Source organism: Balaenoptera borealis, assembly GCF_965194805.1.
Source record: "Balaenoptera borealis genome assembly, chromosome: 8".
NCBI classification, from domain to species: domain Eukaryota; kingdom Metazoa; phylum Chordata; class Mammalia; order Artiodactyla; family Balaenopteridae; genus Balaenoptera; species Balaenoptera borealis.
In genome coordinates, this window is record NC_138865.1 from 121,956,810 (window position 1) to 121,980,717 (window position 23,908).

At 59.9% G+C, this 23,908-nt stretch overlaps 2 protein-coding genes across 9 annotated transcripts; both read right to left on the reverse strand.

Moving 5' to 3' along the window:
* Positions 1 to 605: 605 nt before the first annotated feature.
* Positions 606 to 7,516, reverse strand: ENTPD2 (ectonucleoside triphosphate diphosphohydrolase 2). Of its 8 annotated transcripts, none has more exons than XM_082400889.1 (9): positions 6,660 to 7,516; positions 4,680 to 4,797; positions 3,942 to 4,092; positions 3,601 to 3,790; positions 3,295 to 3,522; positions 2,584 to 2,838; positions 2,374 to 2,493; positions 1,309 to 1,491; positions 606 to 1,207 (listed from the first exon to the last, which is right to left on the reverse strand). In XM_082400889.1, the coding sequence occupies exons 2-9, from the start codon at positions 4,756 to 4,758 to the stop codon at positions 1,004 to 1,006; spliced, it is 1,410 nt and encodes a 469-aa protein (XP_082257015.1). In that variant the 5' UTR covers positions 4,759 to 4,797; positions 6,660 to 7,516; the 3' UTR covers positions 606 to 1,003. The 8 variants fall into 8 exon arrangements, with proteins under 8 accessions (XP_082257015.1, XP_082257017.1, XP_082257016.1 ...); XM_082400891.1 differs by lacking the exons at positions 3,601 to 3,790; positions 6,660 to 7,516 and adding an exon at positions 6,232 to 6,469 and having other exon boundaries at positions 2,584 to 2,632; positions 2,719 to 2,838; positions 3,295 to 3,444; XM_082400890.1 differs by lacking the exons at positions 3,601 to 3,790; positions 6,660 to 7,516 and adding an exon at positions 6,232 to 6,469 and having other exon boundaries at positions 2,584 to 2,632; positions 2,719 to 2,838.
* A 7,912-nt stretch (positions 7,517 to 15,428) lies between these two features.
* Positions 15,429 to 23,853, reverse strand: SAPCD2 (suppressor APC domain containing 2). Its single transcript, XM_082401707.1, has 6 exons — positions 22,432 to 23,853; positions 19,925 to 20,037; positions 19,198 to 19,344; positions 18,782 to 18,889; positions 18,564 to 18,686; positions 15,429 to 18,491 (listed from the first exon to the last, which is right to left on the reverse strand). The coding sequence occupies exons 1-6, from the start codon at positions 23,015 to 23,017 to the stop codon at positions 18,363 to 18,365; spliced, it is 1,206 nt and encodes a 401-aa protein (XP_082257833.1). The 5' UTR covers positions 23,018 to 23,853; the 3' UTR covers positions 15,429 to 18,362.
* Positions 23,854 to 23,908: the final 55 nt, after the last annotated feature.

The following is a 23,908-nucleotide window of genomic DNA, read 5'->3' on the forward strand; positions in this document are numbered from 1 at the left end:
CCAGACTCCAGTCTGGCCTAGGTCACTGCTGCAGATCTGCCATTGCTGGAGGGGCTCTGCTGGCCAGAGAAGACTCAAGGGACTCAGGGACTCTTTTAGGCCAGCCAACTGGCAGCTACTCCAGGCCACAACCGTGGAGCAAGAGACCAGGGTCAGTCAACACCACCCCAGGTCTGGGCCCAGAGAGGAAGGAAGTAGAAACAACCGGGGTCCTCCCTCGGGACCAGGAGGGGGCCTGTGCAGCCAACACAACTGTGGAGAGGGCTTCCCTGGTGGAGCAGTGGTTAAGAATCCACCTGCCAATGCAGGGGACACGGGTTTGAGCCCTGGTCCGGGAAGATCCCACATGCCACGGAGCAACTAAGCCCGCGTGCCACAACTACTGAACCCCGCGCACCTAGAGCCCGTGCTCCGCAACAAGAGAAGCCACCACAGTGAGAAGCCCACGCACCGCAACGAAGAGTAGCCCCCACTCACCGCAACTAGAGAAAGCCCGTGCGCACCAACGAAGACCCAACGCAGCCAAAAAATTTTTTTAGAAACTGTGGAGAGGCAGGGCAGGCAACGGCAGAGACGCCCCACCCCACGAACATTCTCTCCACTGCTCTATGAAAAACTTTTTACTACAAAATTTTTACAAGTAGGCGCTGGGCTGGCTCCCAGCTTGTGGGCTCTGACCCTCCCCCTACAACCCAAGACTGGGGGTGGGAGGGGACTCTCAGGACTCCATTCCCTGGAGACCCAACCCTGGATTCACAGGCTGAGGGCTGCGGGGTGTCTGAATCCCCACCCCCAGGAAGCGGAGGAGGAGCGCTAGGCCTTGAGATGAAGCCGAGGCTGGAGTGGGCAGGCGGGGGCTGGATTCGGTTCCCTTCACCTTTCCGGGCCAAACGTGGGCGTGGGCGCTAGAGTCTTGCTCCCGGGCTTCATTAGGGACAGAGATGTGGAGAGTAGGGTGGGGTGAGGCATGGGGGACTTGGGGCTGGGGCACCCCAACCCGCCCCTAGATGGCGCTCGGCGACTCGGCAGAGCGCGCCCGGCGCAGCAGAAGTACGAACGCAGCCAGGGGCATGGCGGCGAAGAGCAGGAGGAGGACGACCCAAGAGCTGAAGTCTGTGCCCTTGCGCAGCCCGGGCGGGTCGGCGGGGATCAGGTTGGTCAGGTTCAGCATGTAGCCAAGCGCCCAGCCGACCGCGGTGTCCCCGGCCTACGGGCGGGAGGCGCGGCCTCAGCCTCGGCGCAGCCTGGGAGGCCCCGCCCCTGCGCGCTCGGCCCCGCCCCCCTGCGCGCGGGCCCACCGGCTCCCACCTTCTTCTGGAAGGTCACGCCTCCGAAGGCGCGCTCGTTGAAGCCGTAGCCGCGGCGCAGCAGCTGCTGCACGAATGTGGCCCCAGCGCAGTAGTCGGGCAGGCGGGACCGCTCCCCCGGCGCCCGAGCCTGCAGCTGGAATGCAGGTGGGAGACTGTAGGGCCAGCGGCCACCGGGAGGTCTCTGCCCCACCAGACACAGAAAGGCAATGCAGGGCTGGAGACCCCACCGCAGGTCCCAGAAAGAACGAGGTTGAGGGGGCCACCCCCAGGCAGAGCTCTTTCTTCAGGGAAGAACAGCGTGACTTCTGGATGGCAGCAAGCACCTGTGCCTGGGAGGGGGACCTCCAGGGGACAGCGGTGATGGCCGGGCAGAGGGCTGCAGCAAACTTGGCGATGGTCGGGGGAACAGGAGAAGCTCTAGGCTTGACCCCAGGCCCCTGGGCTTGCCTCCCGATCCCCATTTTCCCAGTACCCCCAAGTCTGTCTGAGACTAGCCACAAAGAGGACAGGATGGGGCCTCTGTCACCACTGAGCCCCACAGACACTCCAGTGCCTCTCCCGGAGTCACCTCTTCCTCTGCATGCCCGGACCCCTCCATCCTTCACCTGGAGCCAGTGTCCGGTCCATGGTGGCAGCCAGAAACCTGGGAGTTTCTCACTCCCCCACCCCCAGTTCTATCTGCTAAGTCTCCCCTGAGTCCTCTGCTTCTCCCCTGCTTGGTTGTTCTCCCCTACACTCTCCCAGCTACACTCCTCCCCACCCTGTCCACTCCATGCTCCCTGCTGCCCCAGGGCCTTTGCACTGGCTGTTCCCTCTGCCCTCCTGATCTTGGTTCTAGGGTCAGGCCTCAGGGAGGCTTCTGCAATCTCATCTGGCTCCCGGCCTCCTTGCCGTAGCCTGGCCACTTTTCAAGTCTGATTAACAGTGTATCCCCCACTGCAGTGGGCACTCTGAGAGACCTAAGACCCCCTCTACTCATAGAGCAAATGCATGATCGGGACGCGTGACGCTGGCTGGCTGAGCCCCCTGCACAGCCCTGGAGGAGGGGGGGAGCAGGCCTCACCTCACTCCACGTCTGGTTGCAGATGGTGACCACGGCCGCCTCTAGTTGCTGCAGGGTTGCCACGGGCAGCCCCATCACAGTTCTCAGGAAGTCCACCGTGTAGAAGAAAGCAGAGAAGGCCTGCGAGGGGGGGACAGTCACACCGTGACCAGACCCCAAGCACTTCAGGGCACACCCCCGTCCCCCCCACCCCCAGTCCTCTGGACTCACAATGAACTTTCCAGCCAGAGGGGGCTGGAAGATGCCGTTGAAGGAGCATCTAGAGAAGCGGCAGGAGGAGAAGTTAAAGAGCTCAGAGATGAGGCCACGGCACAGGGCAGGGTCGCTGCTCCCCGACAGGCTGACCTTGGTGCTTCTGTTGAAGGTCTGGGGCCGCTGGGCTGCAGTGCACGGCGACTCATACACATCCTGGAGCAGCACGTGAGTGGAGTAGCCCTTCGGCCAGCAGGGGTGGAAGCCGTGGGTCTGGGCAGATGACAAGGGTGTGTGTGGCAACACCGCCACTCCAAGCACTGCCCACCATCCCCACCCTAAGACCGTAGGAGGGCCTCCCCAGAGGACCAGCTGATAAATCTCCCACAAGTTCCACTTTGGCAACATCACTTCTGAGCTCAGGAGCAATCCATGGGTCCGCCTTCTTGCTGGACAAAAAGCAACCCCCTTAGTCAGGCAGCCCAGGTCCTCTGAGATCTGGCCCTGGCCCTCCTTCCTCCCCAGCCAGCCACTCACCAGGCTCACCTCCAGCCCCTGGGCCTTTGCCCGTGCTGGATCCCTGCCCACCTGTCCTTACAGCTGATGAAAGCCCGACTTTGGTTCCTGGAGGAGCCCCCCTCAGTACGGCTGCTGTGCAGGCTCTGCTCTGGGCCCTCGGCCCCCACTCCCCCTGGCTCCCTACCTCCCGAAGGGCTCAGTGGAGGGTACCTGGAGTGCACTGGCCAGCAGCCTCCGGAGGACCTGGTCACGGCCATAGCAGAGGAAGCTGTGGGTGTAGACGCGGTAGTGCTGGCCGTAGAGCCGCAGCTGGACCTCACTGGCCGGATCCTCAGCTGGGCTGGCCGTCTCGAAGGTGATCTGTGTGGAGGCGCCCCCCAGGTCCATGGCCCCCAGCGTCCCCTTCTTTGGCCGGAACCACTGGCCCACCCAGCCGTACTGTGGGAAGTGGAGGTTGAGGTCAGGCGGTGGGTGGGTGCCCACGCCCCCGGCTCATCGGGCGGCCACCGGGCCCACCTTGATAAAGTTCTCCAGCAGGTAGTTTGCGGTCACCCAGCCAAACACCCCCTCATCCTGGGCCGAGAGGATGCGGGCACCACGGAAGTCAAAGGGATACTGGGTCAGCGTCTGCGTCGCGGCCACGAGCACGTTGGCCGAAGCCTCTGGACTGGTTAGGCTGTGACACAGGGAGGACCCTGAGGGGCATCTTCCCCAGGTGGCCGTGATCCTGCTGCTGGGGTGCACAGCCAGCCGAGGGGGCCCCAGCCAAGGGCTACTGCTGGGGACATGCGGGGCCCCCCCTGTGCTGAGGCTGTCGCGGTCCCCGGGGCCAGGAGGTCAGGGGATGGCGCACTCACTTGAGCAGGCGCATGCCCGCCGTGGCTCCCAGGTAGAGGGGCGTGCCCGCGTGTCGCTCCTTGGGCACATCCCGAAGCGCCTGGTTCAGGCATTCCACAAGACTCTGCCCAGCCCTGGAAGGGCTGTCAGCATAGCTAGAGATGCCCCCACCTAGAGGGAGGCAGCAAGATGGGCCTAAGCCTGGTGGGCAGCCTCTAGGTGGACCATAGGCCAGCAGGGCGGGGGCGGGGGAGGAGGGGCTTGTGCTCCTAAACCACGTGGCAGCTTAGACCAGTTCAGAGACCAAAGGGCCCGCCCGTGTGCCACCCACAGTCTCTGAGCTGCCACCTGCCCAGTGGATGTGCACACAGGTGCCAGGACAAAGCACTGGCTATTGTCAACCCAGCCTAGCCTGCCCAGGAGCCTGCCTGGGTGTGCCCACTAGCTCCTCGGAACCCCTCCTGCCCCACCTGGGATGTAGAGGCCAGTCTTGGGCCAGCGAGGGCCCAAACCTTCCAACTGTTTCCTGGGGCTTCTTTTCTAGGAAGAGAAGGGGACCCAACCTTTTCTAAGAAAAGAAGGGGACCCAGCCTTTTCTAGGAAAAGAAGGGACCCAGCCTGTCTTTGGGGGAGCTCCTGCAGCTCCTGCCTGGATTGGGCCCCACCTGGCATAAAGCACAGGGTTCTGATGGCTGGTGTCTGCAAAGGCTAAGTGGGTATCCAGGCCAGGGGGCACCTAGTGCTCAGGGGACCCTTACCACGCACGTCACAGGAGCTGTGCTGGCCCACGATGCCTGTGTCGTTCTCTTTGTCTGCTGGCCACTTGTAGATGAACATGGATGTGTGGGAAGAGCCGGCGTCCAGGACGATGCCATACTGGGGGTGGGGGTAAGGTCAGCCTCAGGAGGGGGGCGGGGGCCTGAAGCCATGCCCTTTGACTCTCTCAGCTCTCCAGCCCACCCCACCCCACCCTGTGTCAAGGGTGGAAGCTTCAGAATGAAGTTCTGAGGCTCAGAGAAGGCCAGGGACAATCGCTGTGACACAGCTTGGTTGGGGGGAGAATGGGAGTGGAGGTGGATGGCCCTCTGACTGCAGGAGACTTCCTGGCAAGGGCAAACTGAGGGGCGGGGTCAGAGTCAGGGGTCCCGGGACCAGCCTTGGAACCTTGCCCGGGGGGGCATGAGGTCCCCAGGCTGCAGGAGAAAAGCTAGCTTCAGGAAGCGCCCTTTTGGGCCTGCTCTTCCTTCCTCCCCTCTGTGCCTATCTCTCTGACCTCAGCCCAACCTGAGGATGTGGAAGTGAGGGCCTCAGGGGGAAGGCTGGACTGAGGCTGAGCTTGGGCCTGCGATAAGCAGACACCCCCTCCCTGGGCCTCAAAGGCAGGGCCAGAGAGAGCTGCCCCGGCACGGCACAGGCCTTCCAGGCAGATCGGGCGGGTGACCGTCAGCACCCAGATTGCAAGAGCCACTTTCCAGCACCTGCCCCCAGGGGCCTGGATTCCAACAGGAGGAGCCGGGCTGGAGAGCATGTCCTCCTGAGCCGGGAAAGGGGCCGCTCTGGGCCTCCCCCTGACACAGGGAACTCCAGCAGCAGCAGGCCAAGTGGCCCGCCCCACCGCACCCCTACCGGGTGGTTGCCCTTGGCTACAGGGCACCCACCCCAGCGATCTCCATCCTGGGCTCCTGGGCCTTAGAGCACCCACCATCCACCCACGCACCAAGCCGGCCCACAAGCCCAATAGAGGGTTAGGGAGGGCGGGCTCCTGGAGGCTGAGTCTGGCGGGGATGCGTGGGGGGGATGAGGCCTAGCCCGCTCCGACCCCTTCAGGACCAGCCAGGGCTGCCCCCGCACTGTGGGAGCCACCGGAGAGGCTGGGGACGAGTCCCTGGGCCCCAGCGCCTGTCGCACCCCATCTGGGCCAAACCCCGAGGCGATGCCTTCCTGGACGCCCAACGTGTTGGGGGCGCGGGCGGGGCCGCGGCCTGGGGCGCCCCGGGGGTGCGGAGAGACGCCCCTCGGCCGCGCCGCGAAAGGCTCCGCGGCGGGTGCGGCGAGCGGAGAGCTCCCGGGACTTCGGCCTCCCGCACCGCGTCCCCCGGAAGCGCCGCTGCCGCGCCCTGGACCGGTACCCGGAGCGCTGGTGAGGGGCCTGGGACCTCATCCCGCCGGGCCGGGAGCGGAGCGCGCGGGGTCCCGGCTGCCACGCGGGCGCAGCCTGGCCCTGCTCGGTCCGAGCCTCCCCGCCCGGCGCCCCGGCCCAGCCAGCAGCTCCCGGACTGCGCCGGGTTGCCAGGGCGCTCCAGCGTGCACCTTGAGGGCGGGCGGCTCCCGGATGTCGCGGGTGGGGACACACAGCAGCAGGAGGCCGGCGAGGCCCGCCGCGGCCAGCAGCAGCGGCGGCAGCAGCGACAGCGCCTTCCCGGCCATGGGGGCGCGGGGCGGACCAGGCGTTGACGGCGCGGCGGCGGGGAGCCGGGAAGCGGAGGTCCCGGGACCGCGGGGTAGGCGCCTGGGGCGGGGCGCGGACCGGTCCACGGCTGCCACGCCCACTGGCGGGCCGCCCCGCCCACCTCCCGCTTGGCTCCGGAGCACAGGTGAGAGACGCGGCGGCTGAGTCACCCGCGCTGCCCCTCCCGGCGCCCTGGTCTCAGCCCAGGCGCCCTGAGGCTATGTCCCACCTTCCTCCTTCCTGTCCGCTCAGCCCCAAAGATTCATCCCTTCTGACCTGTCCCCCTGACCTGTAAGTGCCTGCCGACGACGCTCTGCCTCTGGGCACTCCGCCTCTGGGCACTCCTCTCCAGCAGGACCTAGAGAACCCCCAGCCCCTCCGGCCTTAGGGCACGGCGGCAGAAGGCCTGGCCTGGGGATGGGCTGGGCTGCCTCCCAGGCCGGCACGTTCCAAGGGTCATGCCGCTGCAGAGCCGGCTTTCCCCCGGCCTGGTCCTGAAGGAAGGAGACACCGCCAGCCACAGGAACCACGTGGGCTCCTGGCTGGGTCCCTGCCATGCCCTCCCTGCAAGAAAGGGCTGGCCAGCCTGCGATGCTGACCCAGTCCTGGGCTGCATGGCAGGGCACCGCCCTGGTCACCCCCCAGGACACTGAGCTGACCCAGGCTGAGCCCGCCCTGGAGGTGCTGGGACCCCAGAGCTGAGTGCCAAGCAGGGTGAAGCCAGACCTACCCCACACAGTTCCAAGGTGACAGATGAGGGCACAGGCAGAGAGAGGGAGAGGATGGCCACAGCCACACCATGCCCAGAAACGAGAGAACCCACGCTCAGGCTGGCCCACCCCCTATCCCGGTGGCCCCCTCTGCCTGGGGGGCCCAGAAGCCTGGACTGGGGAGGCCAGAGGCTTCCCAAGGGGGGAGGCGGAGCCTCTGCACACAAAGCCTCATCCTGCGGACGAGGGAGAGGGTCCCCCAGGCCGGGCTTGTCAGCACCCAGGTCCCTGCACACTGGGGTGAGCAAGTGCTCAGCTGGCCGCAGGACCCAGCTCTGCCCTTCCACCCCGTGAAATGCCTGGCCGCTATGCTTGGAATCCCCGTGGGCCCTGTGTGCCACCCTGGCCAAGCATCACCCCTTTCTCTGGCCAGGGGCCACCCTCATTTTGTGCAAAATGGGAATTCCAGCAGCAGGGAGCCATGCGGCAAGACCACCCAGGAGAGCCAGCAAATGGGGGCGGGGGTGGGGGTGGGGTTAGGGGACCAAAAGGAGAGCCTTTGATGCGCACAGGGTCTGGGCAATGGCCCGGCCGGCTGGAACCGGCAGGGACAATTGGGATCGCTGGGACGGCTGCCCAGGCTGAGGGTCTGGTGTCTCAGGCCCAGCAAAGGAGCCTTTCTTCCAGCTCAGGACCCCAGTGGGAAGGGTGGGAGACCCGGGACGTTGCTGGGCCTCCCCAGCCCCGCCGGGCTGGGCCCCAGCAGAGAGTCACTGGGTGCGGCAGGCCAGCACAGGGCTCCAGGCCCCGTTTTCCTGCCAGCTCTCCTCCCCCTCCCACAGGCCCTTTCTTCCACCCCAGAAAGTTCAGAGGAGCCAGAGGCCTGCAGTTTAGGCTGAAACGTAAGAGACAAAGGCGGCCCAGAGAGAGGCCAGCACATGAAAGGGCAGCAGACACTGGTGCTGCTGGCCGGCCCCTGCCCCCTCCTCACCCCTCTAGGCCCAAGGGAGCCCCGCCAGGCCTGAGAGGAGGGGCCCTGGGGAACAGAGAACTGGACCCTGCCCTGGTGCTCATGGCGGGGGCCCAGACTAGCCTGGGGAGAGAAGAAGGGAAGAAGGCAGGGGACATGGGACAGCCACGGCGAAGACTGGGAGTGAGTTCTCAGCCAGGGAGACCAGGGCGGGAATGCCCCTCTTGGCCCAGAGACTTCCTTCGACCGGACCCTGGAAAGTGGGCTGGGGGACAGGCGACAGGGAGACCCTGGCAGGAACCCACCGGCAGGAGGGGGCTCTGGCGGGGCAGCCCCAGGCCTCGGGCCTCCGGGAACCTCAGCAGGGGTGGGGCTCCAGATGCGCTGCACATGGCTTGGCCCTGGCTCCAAGCAGAGGCATGTGGCTGCAGAGAGGTGCCAGGAGAGGGGTCCTCAGAACCGTCCTCCCCCCGACAGGATCCAGACCTCCCAGGGAGGCCGGTTAAGGTCTTGGCTGCCCCTGGCTCAGTCTCTCCATCGGAAGCCACAGTGTCTTGTGGCTGAAACATCTCCTTCACTCACTGCGCCCTTTCTACACGTGCTCATCAAGTCATTCAACAGACGTTTGCCGAGCACCTCCTATGGGGCCAGAGGCATACCAGGCTCCGTGCACGCACAGTGAGCGAGGGATGCTCACGGCCTCCATGGTATGTGGGGGGACCCACCACCGGTCCAGGGGAGAGCAGGCTTGTCAAAGGCTCCCTGGGTCAGGGGAGGCCCGTGCTGCCTCGTGAGATGCAGCAGACAGACAGGAGAGCAAGTGCGGCGCACATGTCCTGTGGAAAGAATCACAGTCCAGGAACAGGCATATCAGAGAGCCTTCAGTGGTCCTGACCAGAGGTGTCTACTCTCTTGACTTTTGTACTTGCTACTCTCTTGCTTTTCTTTATAGTTTTCCATCTCTCTAAATAATATATTGTGCTGTTTCTCCTGGGTTTTTTTTTTTTTAGAATTTTATCTTTTATTTATTTTTGGCTGCTTTGGGTCATCGTTGCTGCGCGTGGGCTTTTCTCTAGTTGCGGAGAGCGGGGGCTACTCTTTGTTGTGGTGCGCGAGCTTCTCATTGCGGTGGCTTCTCTTGTTGCGGAGCACGGGCTCTAGGCACGGGCTTCAGTAGTTGCGGCACACGGGCTCAGTAGTTGTGGCGTGCAGGCTCAGTAGCTTTGTGGCATGTGGGATCCTCCCGGACCAGGGCTCGAACCTGTGTCCCCTGCATTGGCAGGCGGATTCTTAACCACTGCGCCACCAGGGAAGTGCCTTTTCTTCTTCTTCTTTTTTTTTTTTTTTTTAATACTGGAATACTGTTCTGGAATTTGCTTCTTTCACTCCCATTGTATTTTTGAGATTCAGCACGCTGACTTGTGAAGCTGTAGATGGTCCACCCTGTTGCTGCATTGTCCTCTGCTGTGAGTGTTGCAAAGCTCACATCTCAGCTGTGAGTGTGTCGGGGGTCCTGGCTTCAGGCTGTTTTCACTAAGATTGCTCCTGTGCACATTTGCACACGGGCAAGCCTTTCCCTGGGGAATAGCCTAGGAGCTGGTGACCAGAGCACACGTGTGTGTTCAGGTTCACCTGCAAATAACTGTATTGTTTTCAGGATGGTGGCGCCACCTGGCGATCTCAAGAGCACACACCACCATTTTGGTTGTTATTGTGCAACTCTTGGATTTTGGAGAAGCTGGTGAAAAAGAAATCTCTTTGAGCTTTTTTTTTTTTTTTTTGGCTGCGTTGGGTCTTTGTTGCTGCACGCGGGCTTTCTCTAGTTTCGATGAGCAGGGGCTACTCTTCGTTGTGGTGCACAGGTTTCTCATTGCAGTGGCTTCTCTTTTTGCAGAGCACGGTCTTTAGGGCATGTGGGCTTCAGTAGTTGTGGTCTGCGGGCTTCAGTAGTTGTGGCTCGCGGGCTCTGGAGCACAGGCTCAGTAGTTGTGGCGCACGGGCTTAGTTGCTCCGCGGCATGTGGGATCTTCCCGGACCAGGGCTTAAACCCGTGTCCCCTGCACTGGCAGGTGGATTCTTAACCACTGTGCCACCAGGGAAATCCTCTCTTTGAGCTTTTAATGTCATTTCCTTGATTACTAAAGAAATGGAGTCTTTCCTGTCTTCCATGAGGCATCTTTTCAAATCTTTGTTCATTCTCTAGGGATTGTTTATCTTTTCCTTATAGATTTGCAGGAATTCTTTATGTATACTGGGGACATGAGTCCTTTGCAGTGAAATCATGGAAGTGCTTGTTTAGTCCAGATGTATCCGTTTTCTGCTCTATCATTTGCTCCTTTTGGGTCCTGCGTAATCTACGTAATCTATGCGTAATCTACCATGAGGTATTTATCCACCGCTAATGGATTGGCATAATCTTGTTTAAAATATCCTGTTAGTGGGAATTCCCCAGTGGTCCAGTGGTTAGGACTCCGTGCTTCCACTGCAGGGGGCACGGGTTCAGTCTCTGGTCGGGGAACCAAGATACCGCATACTGTGCAGCAGGGCAAAAAAAAAAAAAAAATCCTATTAGCATCTGCGTAATTTCTGCAGCATATGTTGTTATTTTTTTTAATTGCTAACATCATTTTATTTCTGCCTTATCTCTTTTATTCTTCACTAATCCAGGCAGATGTTTCTGCACTTTGTTAGTTTTCTCAATCAAGTTTTTGCCTTTATGGATGTTTTCTATAGCATGTTTGTTTTCTATTTCACTAATTTCTGCTCTAACCTTTATTATTCTTACTCAAATATAACTTTATGTGAGCAGGAGTTTTCGTGTCTCTTTTGTTCGGATGTTCCCCAGAATCAAGAAAAGTGTCAGGGAATTCCCTGGTGGCCCAGTGGTTAGGACTCCACGCTTTCACTGCCAAGGGCCCGCATTCGATCCCTGGTGGGGAAACTAGGATCCCAAAGCCACGTGGCATGGCCAAAAAAAAAAAAAAATTTTAGGGCTTCCCTGGTGGCGCAGTGATTGGGAATCTGCCTGCCAATGCAGGGGACACGGGTTCGAGCCCTGGTCTGGGAAGATCCCACATGCCGCGGAGCAACTAGGCCCGTGAGCCACAATTACTGAGCCTGCGCATCTGGAGCCTGTGCTCCGCAACAAGAGAGGCCGCGACAGTGAGAGGCCCGCGCACCGCGATGAAGAGTGGCCCCCGCTCACCGCAACTAGAGAAAGCCCTCGCACAGAAACGAAGACCCAACACAGCCATAAATAAATAAATATTAAAAAAAAAAAGTTTTAAATAAAGTGTCAGGTACATATATATACTCAATAAAAATATTTTAATATAATGTGTTATAATTTCTTTCTTCTATATTCTTTGTATTTATTTCTGCTATTTCTTTTTCCAACTTCTGAAGTTCAATGCTTAATTCATTATTTACAAGGCTTTCTTCTTTCCTAATGTATCTAAGTGTCTATATAAATTTCCCTCTGGTCTCTGCTTTTGATGCACACTCTTTTTATTTTCATTTAGATAATTTTTTTTCATTTTCATTGTGATTTTTATTTGACATATGAATTGTTTAGATGTGGGTGTGGGTTTTTTCCTTTTTTTAAATTTATTTTTTCCTGTTTTTTGTTTTTTATTTTTTGTGCGTTTTTTCTTTTTTTCCCCCTTTTGTTTTTTGTTGTTTCTTTTTGCTTTTGTTTCTTTTGGTTTTGGTTTTTGGTTTTTGGTTTTTGGGGGGAGGTGTGTGTGCTTTAATATCCAAAAGTCTGGGCTTTTTTCTAAGGTACCTGCATCGTGGTTACATCATGTAGTCTGCATGACAGCAATCTTCTGATATTTGTTGGGTTGCCTTTTGGGCCCAGCATGTGGTCATAAATAGTTATAGATGCTCCCCGTGTGCTTGAGGAGAATGTGTATTCTCCAATTAGTGAGTGTCTTGGTCTGGATTTGTCCATTAGATCAACATTACCAATAATGTTCAAATCTACTATATCCTATGAATTATCAAGAGATATATGTTAAAATTTCTCATTGTGATGGTGAGTTTGTCAATTTTTCTTTATAGTTCTGATAAGTCTTGCCGTATATATATATATATATATATATTTTTTTTTTAACATATCATACAATAGCAAAACCAAGAAATTGACATTGGTACAACCTAAGGGGCTTACTTCTATTTCACTGGTTTTACTTGCACTCATTTGTGTGTGTAGCTCTCTGCAATTTTACCACACATGTAGCCTTATGGAACCACCACGACAACCAAGGAATTCAATTGAACTAGCCCCACGAGACCCCTCGCACCACCCCTTTAGCCAACCCACACCCTCCATCTCCATAATCATGTTATTTCCCAGTTGGTACGTGAATGGGTCACACATAATGTATCCTTTTGAGATTGGCTCTCACCACCCAGCATAATTTCCCTGAGGTACATCCATCTTGTTGTGTTATCAATAGATCCTTCCTTTTCATTGCTGATTTGCATCCCGTGGTGTGGATGGACCATAGTTTGTTCAAACAGTCAGCCATAGAAGGAAGGACATTTGAGCAGTGTCTAGTTGGGAGCTACTACCAGTGAAGCTGCTATGAACAATCATGTACATGTTCCTGTGTGAAAATAAGTCTTCGTTTCTCTGGGATAAATGCCTAAGAATGCAATCGCTGTGTGTATGATGTGTTAGGGTACTCCAGAGAAAGGAAAGAGAACCAACAGGAATATATATATGGGGGTGGCAGGGAGGAGAGAGGGAGAGAAACAGATTTATTTTAAGGAATTGGCTCATGCGGTTGTAGGAGCTGGCAAGTCTGAAGTCTGCAAAGCAGGTCAGCAGGTTGGAACTCAGGAAAGAGTGAATGTAGCAGTCTTGAGCGCAAAAGCAGTCTGCAGGCCGACTACCTTCCTCTTGGGGGATCTTAGTCTTTTCTCTTAAGGCCTTCAACTGATTGGATGAGGCCCACCCACACTATGGAGAACAATCTGCTTTACCCAAAGCCCACTGATGTAAACGTCAATCATAACTAGAACATACCTTCACAGCAACTTCTGTGTTTGACCAAAGGATTGGGCACCATATCCTAGCCAAGCTGACATATGAAATTAACCATCACATGTGGTAAGTCAATTTTATTTTATTTTATTGGTTTTTTAAAATAAATTTATTTTTGGCTGCATTGGGTCTTCATTGCTGCGTGCAGGCTTTCTCTAGTTGTGGCGCGCGGGGGCTACTGTTTGTTGTGGTGTGCTTCTCATTGCGGTGGCTTCTCTTGCTGCAGAGCACAGGCTCTAGGTGGGCGGGCTTCAGTAGTTGCAGCATGCAGGCTCAGTAGTTGTGGCTCGTGGGCTCTAGAGCTCAGGCTCAGCAGTTGTGGCGCACGGGCTTAGTTGTTCCGCGGCATGTGGGATCTTCCTGGACCAGGGCTCGAACCCATGTCCCCTGCATTGCAGGCGGATTCTCAACCACTGCGCCACCAGGGAAGTCCCTTATGTGTTTTCTGATTTTTTTCTTTTTTATTGTAGAGTTGAACTTCTTTTCCCTTTTCTCCCCCATTTCGCTGTCCCTCCCTTCTTTGGAAGGTATACACCAAATAGCTGTTATTTTATCTGGTTCTCCCAGTTATTGTAACCTACATATTTAATAAAATAAAATATAAAGTTAATATCTTTTCCCTCCTTATGATCAATTATACTTTATTTTTTTAACACTTGATGAAGTTTTAAAATTTACTAATTAATTAATTAATTTGGTTGCACTGGGTCTTAGTTGTGGCGGGTGGGCTCCTTAGTTGCGGCATGCATGTGGGATCTAGTTCTCTGATCAGGAATCAAACCTGGGCCCCCTGCATTGGGAGCGCAGGGTCTTAGCCACTAGACCACCAGGCAAGTCCCTGAACAATTATACTTTAGAATTGTTTATCTCCGATCAGTCCTCCCTATTTTTATGCCATTATTGACGTTATTTGGGTCCTGTCCTGCTCTCCTACAAATCATCATCATCATAATTATTGTTACAACGGAGACAAGAAACGGCGGTGTTTTGCCGACAGCCGTGTGGATGTGCTGTCTTGGAAGTGGGTCCTCCCTGTCAGTCAGCATCAGGGGAGACTGCAGCCCCGGCAGATAATCTTCACCGCAGCCTCACACGATTCCAGGCCAGAGCCACCCAGCTCCTAACCCACAGAAATGGCAAGAAAATATGTTGCCTTAAGCCACTAAGTTTTAAGTTGCCTCGTTCTGCAGCCACAGATAACTAACTCATCCCGGTCTACAATTCCTTCTTGAATTTTACCTTCTCTCTGAAATCCTTCTCTGGAATTTCCTTTAGTCAAGTGCTGTTGGTGGTAAACTCTCAACTTTGTTTGAACATGTTTTTATTTTGCCCTCACCCTCAAAAGACAGTTTCTCGGGACGTGGGCTTCTAGGTTAATAATTATGTATATAATCTCAGCCATTGAAGGCATTTCACTCTCTCTGGCCTCTGATGTCACTGTGGCAGCTCTTTTGTTTTTCTGTTTCTGGATTCTTTAACAATTTTTTTTCTGCTTATTTATATTTTCTATGTTTTCTATAACAAACATCTATAAGCTACATAAAACACACATATGCAACCCAACTAAAGTCCTTCCATAGCTCTCTAACAGAGCTCAGGAAAAAGTACAAACTCCATCCATAGGCCATCATGCCCTAGCTCTACGCCTACTGAACTCTTCCTCTTCCAAACCTCTCCACTCCTGGAATGGCCCATGTGCTCCCTTGCCTCTATCTTACTCATCATCTGAGGCTTGGTTCAGGTATCCATTCACTTTTCAACTTGTCCAGAAGAGGTTTTCCCTGAACTGTCTCGTCACCCCTCCCCCAATAACCACACCTGCCCCCAACCCCACAGTAAAGGTTGGAGGTGTCTCCCTCAATGTCTTTAACAATCTTTTAGGAGAAAATGTCACTTCTTTTTATTCATCCTGGCTGGGATCCACTGGGATTCCTGGATCTGAGAATTGATATTTTTAGCCAATTCTGGAAAAATTTAAGCCAGTTTAACTTCATATATTGTCCCTCCTTCCCTAGCCTCTCTTTCAGGAAATCCAATCAGACAAGCAGCCCTCTCCGCCTTATCTTTCAAGATCCTCCTCTCATCCATATTTCCCAACTCTGTCTCTATGGGCCGTGTTCTGGACCATTTCCTAAGCTCTGTCTTTCAATTCACTAAGTCTCCCTTCAGCTATGCTGAAATTTTCCATCTGAAGTCCATTTGAGTTTTAAATTTTTATATATATTTTAAATTCCTGGTTCTATTAGATTCTTTTTCATGTTATCAGTCACCTTTATAGAATAAAAGATTACACTTTTTTTTAAACAGAATAAGAAACTATAAAGACTATTTCTTGTTCATATTTTCAAGGATCTCTTTTATTTCTTCAGGCATACAAAACATAGCCATTTTATGTTCTCTGATTACTGAATATCTGAAATGGCTACAGAATCTGCTGTTTCTGCTGGCTCTCATGGTAGATTCTTTCCTTGTGGTGTTTGTGAAAAGTGTTTTAAGTTGGAGACGCTCATTTTCCTTGGAACTTGGTCCATAGGAAATCCTTGAGGCCTGGTGGAGTTGCATTGCTGTAGAGCAGAGATGCTCAGCTAAGGGCAACTTTGCCCCCTGGGCACTGGCAATGTCCAGAGACATTTTGGTCATCACAACTGAGTGTGTGTGTGTGTTGCTGGCGTGGATACAGGCCAGGGATGGTGCTAAACATCCTATGGTGCACGGACGGCTCCCCCAAGACTTACTGCGGCCCCAAACATCCCCCGTGCATGGCTAAGAAACACTCACTGCTCTAGCGAGGATGTTTTGCTTCCGCCAGCCGCCTGGGCCCCGCCAACCGGGGGCCACTTACAATTCTCCCCTTGGGGTCTCTAGGGCCACACAGGCAGCCTGATTTCAGACTGCAAATGAAGAGGATGCACTTTCCGCTCTGCGTGTAAAGCCAGCGCCATGAGGCCTCTCCCTGAGTCGCAGGTTTCTTCCACACTCACCCTGCGGCTGAAGGGTCCGCCTTCTGTGGGCAGTACCCCTGGGGCAGACACTGGGTTCTGGTCCTGCCTCCCAAGTTCCTTGAAGACCTCAGGGGGAAAGCAGACACCCTCAGGGCGAAGGCTACCTCCTTTGCCATTTCAGCCTCTGCAGGTTCGTTCCCTCTGTATCCAAGGTGCAGGGCTGGGCAGGAGCCAGTCAGGTGAAGCGGGAAGTGGGTGTTCCCAGGGATGGAACAGCATTTGCAAAGCCCAGAGACGGGAGAGCCCGGCAGCCGGCAGGGCTGGGGGCGGGGGATGTGGAGGCTGAATCCCGCTCGGGGCCTGGGTCTGCCCTGCGTCATGAGGAGGTGCAGGAAGGGCTAGGAGCAGGGGAGGCGCAGTTTTCCGTTCTGGACTTGTCCAGGGCTGTTTGGAGGGTCTGCGAGCAGAGGGGCTCCTAGTGAGGGTGGGCTCAGGGCCTGGCCAGGTAGGGGGGACTGGTCACGGGATTGCAGTGGGCAATGGGAGGGGGACCAGGAAAGGGGCGGCTTGGGGAGGTCCTGGTGGGCGGGCCCCTACCTGATGGCTGGAAGGATGCCTCCTCGGCGGGCACTGGTCCAGTCACCACACCACAGGTAGGCTTCGGTGCTGGAGGCCCGATCTGGCCCTTCAGGACCAGCTCCCCTTCCATCTCAGGGAACCTGCCCAGTAGGTCTAAGTCCAGGGGCGCTTGGGCCCGCAGGAGAACCCACCCCCATCCTCTGAGGGCAGCTTGTGTGCTGGGCGGATTGGGGTCTGACCTGGGACAACCGCGCACCCAGAGCCCCGCGCCCACTGGCCCCGAGTGTGGTGTGGGGAGGGGCTCCGGCCAGGTCGCTGCCGGTGTAGCGGAGCTGGGCCCGGCGGGGAGTGGCCGCCTGCACCTTGGACCCCTCCTCTGTGGTCAGGCCATGCCCCAACCCCGGGGCTGTGGGAAGCTGTGCACACAAGCCCTCCAGGCCGCAGGTCCCATGCTCCATACATACACGCGTATACCGTGTCCAGGGCCCCTGACCGCTCAGCCTGCCTGTAATGCCCGTGTACGCTCAGCTGGGGGTCGGCGGGGGATGGCAGCGGGGAGCATGGAGCCCGTCTCGGGGTGATCACAGGCCCAGCTGAGCAGGAGGTCTCCCTTAGAGCAGGAAAGGACCCCTGATGGGACCCACTGCCGGCCTCTTCCTAAGTCCTGTGGGACCCCCTTCCTGTGATCCAGACCCAGGACCAAGCTGGGGTGGGGGGATAGAGGGTGTGCAGGTCCCCATACCGGGGGAAACTTGAATCTGGTGAAGGGCCTGGCAAGGCTGCTGGACCTACAAGGCCCCTTGGGGCATGTCTGGGAGGCCCAGGCTGACCCCCTTCCTGGGGACAGGGCCCTCCCCAGGGAGGGGCACACTTAAGCCACCCTGGTGACCACAGCCCTGGCCAGGTCACCTGGCAGGCCCAAGGCTCTGGGCCTGGGTCACAGGTTGCTCGGTGGAGTCTGGGCCAGGAGGGATGAAGGCCAACCCGTTTGTTTAGCATCTAAGGTCTGTGGGGAGGACCAAGCAGGCCAGCTTTGGCCCAGGCACGAATGCAGTGAATCCTCAACACCATGCCCTCGGGGCTCCCCTAGAACTGGACACAAGCAGACCCCCCTTCTTAGAGGCCACCCTCCACCTGCTCCTGGCTGAGGGACAGCCGCCTAACCTTGAGGGGGGGGAAGACGCCCTTGGACCCCCGGGGCCAATCACCCACTGGACCTGCAGGTGTCCCAGCCCGCCCGAGGTTCCCCTACTCCAGGCCCCATGTGAGACACCACAGTGGGGCCTCCAAGGCCGCAGTCATCAGTGCATGTGGCGCCCTCTGCTGGCCACTCTTGGGAACGCAGCCTTGTGTGATCAGTGCTTTCCACTGGAGACCCCAGGTGAGAGGGGAGACACACCAGCTGCAAACACAGGGGCAGGCCTGCCCAGGGCTGCCCAGATCTGGTGAACACGAGGGGGTGTCCCCCGCTGTCCACTCACAGTGGCAGGAGCAGCTTCAGGTTGTGTGTTGGCATGATGGAGTCCCACCCCAGGTCAGGCCCCCGAGACCAAGATGGAGTCAACGTCTGGGGTCTCAGAACATCCTGGGGTTAGGGGAGCCCGGACTGGAAGGGAGGAAGGAGGGCGGTGCTCGGGTTGGCCAGGGTGCCTTCAGCCTCCGAGGTGGGGCTCAAGGAAGTGCCCGCCCGCCCAGGGCTGAGTGCCAGGCCGCGAGGCCCCATGGCAGTGCCTGGGGCTGGCTAGATGAAGGTGGAGTCCAGGGGCCCAGCGTCCTGCTGGCTGAGGGCACGGGCCTCAAACAGCTGCTTGATGAGGGCGGACTTCTCCTGCTCCAGCTGTGTGATACGCTCGCTCTTGTCGGTCACCTCCTGGGCGGCAGGAGGGCAGTCAGGGCCTGCCCAGCCTCCAGCCCCCGGCCACGCACCCGTCCCGCAGCTCACCTGGGTAAGGAGCCGGTTCTGCTCCTTCAGCATGAGAATGGTCTGCCGCTGCCAGCCGGGGACCGAGGGCGAGGCGGGGGCCAGGGCGGGGCCCAGGGGCCCTGAGGAGGACGAGGGCAGAGCCTACAGGAGGGCACGGTCAGGCAGGCCTGGCAGCCCTGCCACAGCCTCTAGGACAAGGGTGAGGGCGGCACCGAGCTGGTCTGGGGAGCACTCACCCTTCCGGCGCAGGCCGCGGCCAGCAGTTCCCCCAGGCACCGGGCCACCTCCTGCACCTTGGGCAGCAGCTGCCCCAGCAGGCGGGGGCTCCCCTCAGCCCCGAAGCCCTGGGAGGAGAGTGGGGGGTGGTGGTCAGAGAGCAGGGCCGGCCGGGGCCAGCCCCAATGCCTCGAGGGGGGTCCCCACGGGTGGGGGGAAGTCACTGCTCAGAGCTGAGGGAGCCCAGGGGTGTCGCAGGTGGGGAATATCACGGGATGGGGGGCGGCGGGGGCCTGGCCCAGCACTCTGGGTGGAGGGTCAGCCGCTGTGCCCAGCTGGGGGTGCCCGGGTTTGGGTGGGCGATCACTGTGTGTGTTGGGGGAGGGCCACTCTGCCTGGGGCGGGGGGCAGCCTAGCCCTGGGCAACATCACTCACGGCACTGGCCCTGCTCTGGCCCAGGCGGCGCTGGCGCTCCTGCACGCGCTGCAGCTGCTGCTGGTACCACTCCCGGCCCCGTGCCATCATCTCCAGGCCCTGCAGCAGCACCTCCTGCTCCTGTTCCAGCTCCTTCATCTGCTTCAGCTGCGACACACGGGCACGCACCATGCCAACGGTGTGACACCGGGTGCCGCCTGCACCTGCCCCCGTCTGCAACTCACAACCAGCCCGCACAGGAACGGACCCACCGGCCCGTGTGCACGCGCCCGTACTCGCGTGAGCCCTCCTGCGCTGGGAAGCACAGCCCCCCTCCTCCTCCGGGGGGCTCCTCCTCCGGCGGGGCCTGGCCTTCCTCAGGCCCTCCACGCAGCCCTCCCCAGGGGAACCTTCCCCTCTCTTTATGGCGAGTGGTAGGCCCCCGGCTGGTGGGCCGGCCTACCATAGCAGGGAAGCGGGCAGGGGCCAGCGTAGCGCTGGGGAGGGGGCCAAACGTTCCCCCTAAAGGACTTGCTGACCTGGCCGTGGGCCGTCCCACAAGGGGATTCAAAGCAGGATGGGGAGAGAGGTTTAGAACTGCTGACGTTCCTGCCACAGAATCCCCCAGAACCCGAAACCAGGTGCTCCCTCCTGGGCAGAGGGGTGGTCCAGGAGGCCACATCTGGGGGCCAAGGCCAAACCCAGGCAAGACGGAGAGCCCCCCCGAGCCCCCCGGGCCCTTACTCACCAGGTCGCAGTCCACACCGTTGGTGATGGTGTGTCTCCGACGTTCCCCTCGGGCACGGGGACCCCACCGGGCGTCCCCCACGCCCAGCTCCCGGGCCCTGCAGGCCACTGCATCTGCAGCAGAGGCGAGGGCCTGGCTCACTTCCAGGCCTGCCAAGTCAAGCTCGAGTCCCCCAGCCCCGCAAAGACCCATCCCGGACCCCCTGCCAACCAACCCCAGCCATGCAGAGCCAGGTGTGCCGGCCTGCATGCGTTGGGATTCCTCCCCCCGCCGGTGCCAGGCTGGGGTCTGGTCCTCACTCGACCTCCACGAGCTCCCCTCACACCTGCCTTGGGGACAGCCGTGTGTGTGGCCGCTGAGGCTGCATGTTTGCACACACACCACGCACGCCTCAGGCGTGAGCTCCCTGAGGGCAGGGGCTCCATCTGGCTCATGTGTGCACACCCAGGGCCCACACCTCACAGGCTCGAAGGCTGCTAGGCACGGAGCCAGTGGGGCCGCCTCTGGATTCCTCTCCTCTCTCCTTGTCCGCCCGGGCCCTTTAAGGGTGACTGGAGTTCACGCAGGAGAAACGTGGGGCACGGGTGGTGGAGACCTGACTTCTCCCGGGAAGGTGACTGCAGCATAAAGTTAGTTCCCTGCATGTGTGCACCAGCCGTGCCCTCAGCAGGCAACTCCTACAGCACACGTGGCCAGCTGCAGTTGGCTTGGGGCCGGAAGGCCAGGTACTTCCCGGGGAGAGCCTCCTGGAGGGCCAGCAGGCTTTCCTGGGGGAGGGGGGAGTATGTGCAGGGCCGCCCAGGAGGGGAGGAGGGCACCCTCCACTGGCTCCCTAGCCCTATGCCCCACCGGCACAGGGGTAGGCGGGTGGTGCAAGAAGGGGGCACAGGTATGCCTGCTAGGGACACGTCCAGAGGGCTGGCACCAGGTGGCCACGCAGGCCACCAGCCAGCCCCGGCGGACAGGCCCCAGGCGGGCCGAGTTCACGTTCTAACCTTCCGGGCTGCCCGGCGAGCAGAGAAGGCACGGCGGGGGGAGGGGGCGGGGGGAGGGGGCGGGGCCCCCGGAGCACCTGGGCGGGTCTGCAGAGCTGCCCCGGGACCCCCAGATGACGGCACGCTGGACGCCGGCGGCTGACCACCAGGCAGAGACGTCACCACCCGTGTCCGGGCCTGACAGAGCAGCTTGTACTTAGGGAGCTCAGGCCGGCCTGCACCCTGAGCCCCAAGAGGGAACGGCAAGCAGGACCTGGACCTCTGAGAGGGCTTGGGAAGCTGTGAACACGGAGCGCTTTCTCTTCCTGGGGTGCTAGGGGGCTCTTGGAGCTCAAGGTTTGGCACCCAAAGAGTATGTCACACGCCCTGGCTGGGCCTCTGCCTGTAAAAGGTGACAGCGAGAGCCCTGGCCTGAAGCCTAGAGAGGGACTGGTGTGAACACTGCCCCGTGGTGGGCAACAGCCATGTGCCCGACTCCGGACCTGGACCTCAGAGGGCTGCAGTAAGGGACCCCACGTCACACAGGGCACCAGGGCAAAGCCGGGTGGGACGACAGGCCTGAGGCCTCCAAACCCCAACCCCACGGCTGACTTCCAACTGTGTGCAGCCGTGTGGATTGCACCAGCCCTGAACTCAGGCCAACCACACCCAGAAGCCCACTCCCCCTGCACACACCTTGGGCACAGGGAGGAACCTGCGTGCGGGAACCCGCAGCCTCGGGGGGGGGGGGGCCGCTGGATTAGCTCACCAGGGAGGCTAGGGGGTCACCGCAGCTCCCACTGGCAGTCTTGGGCTGGGGAATATGTCCGAGCCTGGGTGGGGGGGTCCAGCGAAGCTGGCAGAGCGGTGGGCAGCACAGAAAGGGCTGGCAGCTGCCCGGGTGGAAGGCCTGCACCTGCACGGGCTGAATGGGCCGAGGGGCCCAGCCCCCGCCCACAGCCATAAAGCAGGTCTTGTTCCCAGGGCAGACTCTGGGGGACAAACAGGGGACCATTCAGACATCTCCTGTCCCTGCCAAGTGGACCGGACGCCAGGCCATCCCCAGGGGCTGTGGTCGGTCCCTCCCAGGTGTCAGAGGTGCCACGGCTCCAGGCCTGGAAAACTGGGCTGGAGACCACCCACCCCTCTGCCTTTCCTGGCAGCTACGCCAGGTCCTCCTGCACCACCCGTCTGCTCGCAAAGGCCCAGGTGTCCCCAGGTGTGGGCAGTTACTGGAGGTGGAGAGCCCCCTCATACTGGACAGGTTCCCTGGTGCCCCGCTAGGATTTGGTACAGAGTGGGTTCCTGGTGGGGTTTGCTGAGTCACCCACCAGCCCCTTGGCCAGGGTCCCTGAGCACACCGGGATGGGGACGAAGCTTCTTCCCCTCCAGGCCGCCAGGTGTGTTCCAGGCTCAGAAGCCGACGAAGAGCTGCCCGCTCTCGTCCCCCGCTGGGAGATGCTCAGGCAGCACCTCTCCGGTGCGCCGGCGAAGGGAGCTACGAGGCGGGGCCGGGCGCCGCCCCGCACTCACCAGCGTCCGTGTTCGGGCTCCGCTCCAGCGCCGCGCCCTGGGGCCGTTCGGGCTCCTCCGGGCCGGGCGCCGCCTCCGCCGGGCTGCACAGCTTCTCTAGGCTCCGGGCCGCGCCGCCCGGGCCGGCCGGCGGGGGGCGCGCGCCCAGGGGCAGGGGCTTCCTCTCCAGGACCGTCCGTGGCTCGTCGGCCGGCGCGAACACCAGGCGCTGCGGCGGCGGCGGCTGCCCCCCGGGCCGCGCCGGGCAGCCTCCCCGGGCCGGGGCGCGCGCCGGGGCCCGCGTGCCGCCGTCGGCGCTCAGCAGTGAGGTGCGCAGGCCGGCCACGAAGCGCTCGAAGGTCAGGTAGCCGCTGGCCGGGGCCACCTGGCGCAGGCCCTCGAGCACGCCGCGGGGCAGCTCGCGCGCGTCGGCGCCCTGCCAGCGGGACTCGATCTCGCGCAGGTGCACGATGCCGCGCCGCCGGTCGTCCAGGATGTCGAAGAGGGTGCGCAGGCTCTGCAGGAAGGCGCGCGGCAGACCCTCCGTGCCGGGCGCGGGCGCGAAAGGCGGCCCGCGGCCGGGCTCGGCCATTGCGGCTCCGGCCATGGGCGCCCGCCAGCAGGCCTCGGTCCTCGGCCCGCCCCGGGCTGGTCCCCGCGTGGCCCAGGGTCCGTCCCCGGGGGGCCCGACGGCGGGCCCGGCGGCACGCAACCCGCCGCGACAATAGCTGCGACTTTTTGAATGGGCTTCCTCGCGGCGTCAGAGCTCATTAGCATTCGCGGCGGCCATTGGCCGAGGCTGGCCCATCTCCTCTCCGATTGGCTAAGAGGCCGGCAGCCCGGTTTGATTTTCGAGCGGAGGGGTCGGCGGCTCGCGCGCTCCCGCCTTGCCGGGAGGGACCGGGGGCGCGCGGAGGCCCCCGGCTAGTAGAGGGAGGGGTCCCCGAACTCTGCCTCCCTCCCGACCTCGCGGGTGGGGGAGGGACCCCTGAGAGGCCCCTTTATACTTCCCAACCCCCACCACACCAGCCCTCCCGCCGCGGTTCCGCCCTTGCCGGGTTTGGCCGCCCAACCCACCTCTCCGAAGGGCGGGGCCAGGCGCCCTGCAGAAAACCTGTCCCCAGGTGGCCTCCTGGGATAAGGATGGGGAGCATAGCCCTCCAGACACCCACCTTCCCCCTCTAGCTCCCCTGGGCGCTCTTCGCTGAGGGTCCCCCGTCGCAACCCTGGGGCTCCTTTCTCTTGAGCCAGGCGGGCCCCAAGAGGATTGTGGGCTCCAGCCAGCTGGGCGCTTCCCCTCACAGAGGCCTCTCTGTCCCCACGGCTGCTAGCTTCTCCTCTGGCCCCTGGGGATAGCCTGGCCTTTCCTGTCGGCTGCAGGACAAAGCCACGTTTCCCGTGTCCCCAGATTCCCGTCTGCTCGCAAGATCCTCTGCTCTGGCCCCTTACTCTGGCTGGTCACTTCCTCCAGCTGCTCCTAGGGCTCTCGTGGCCTCCT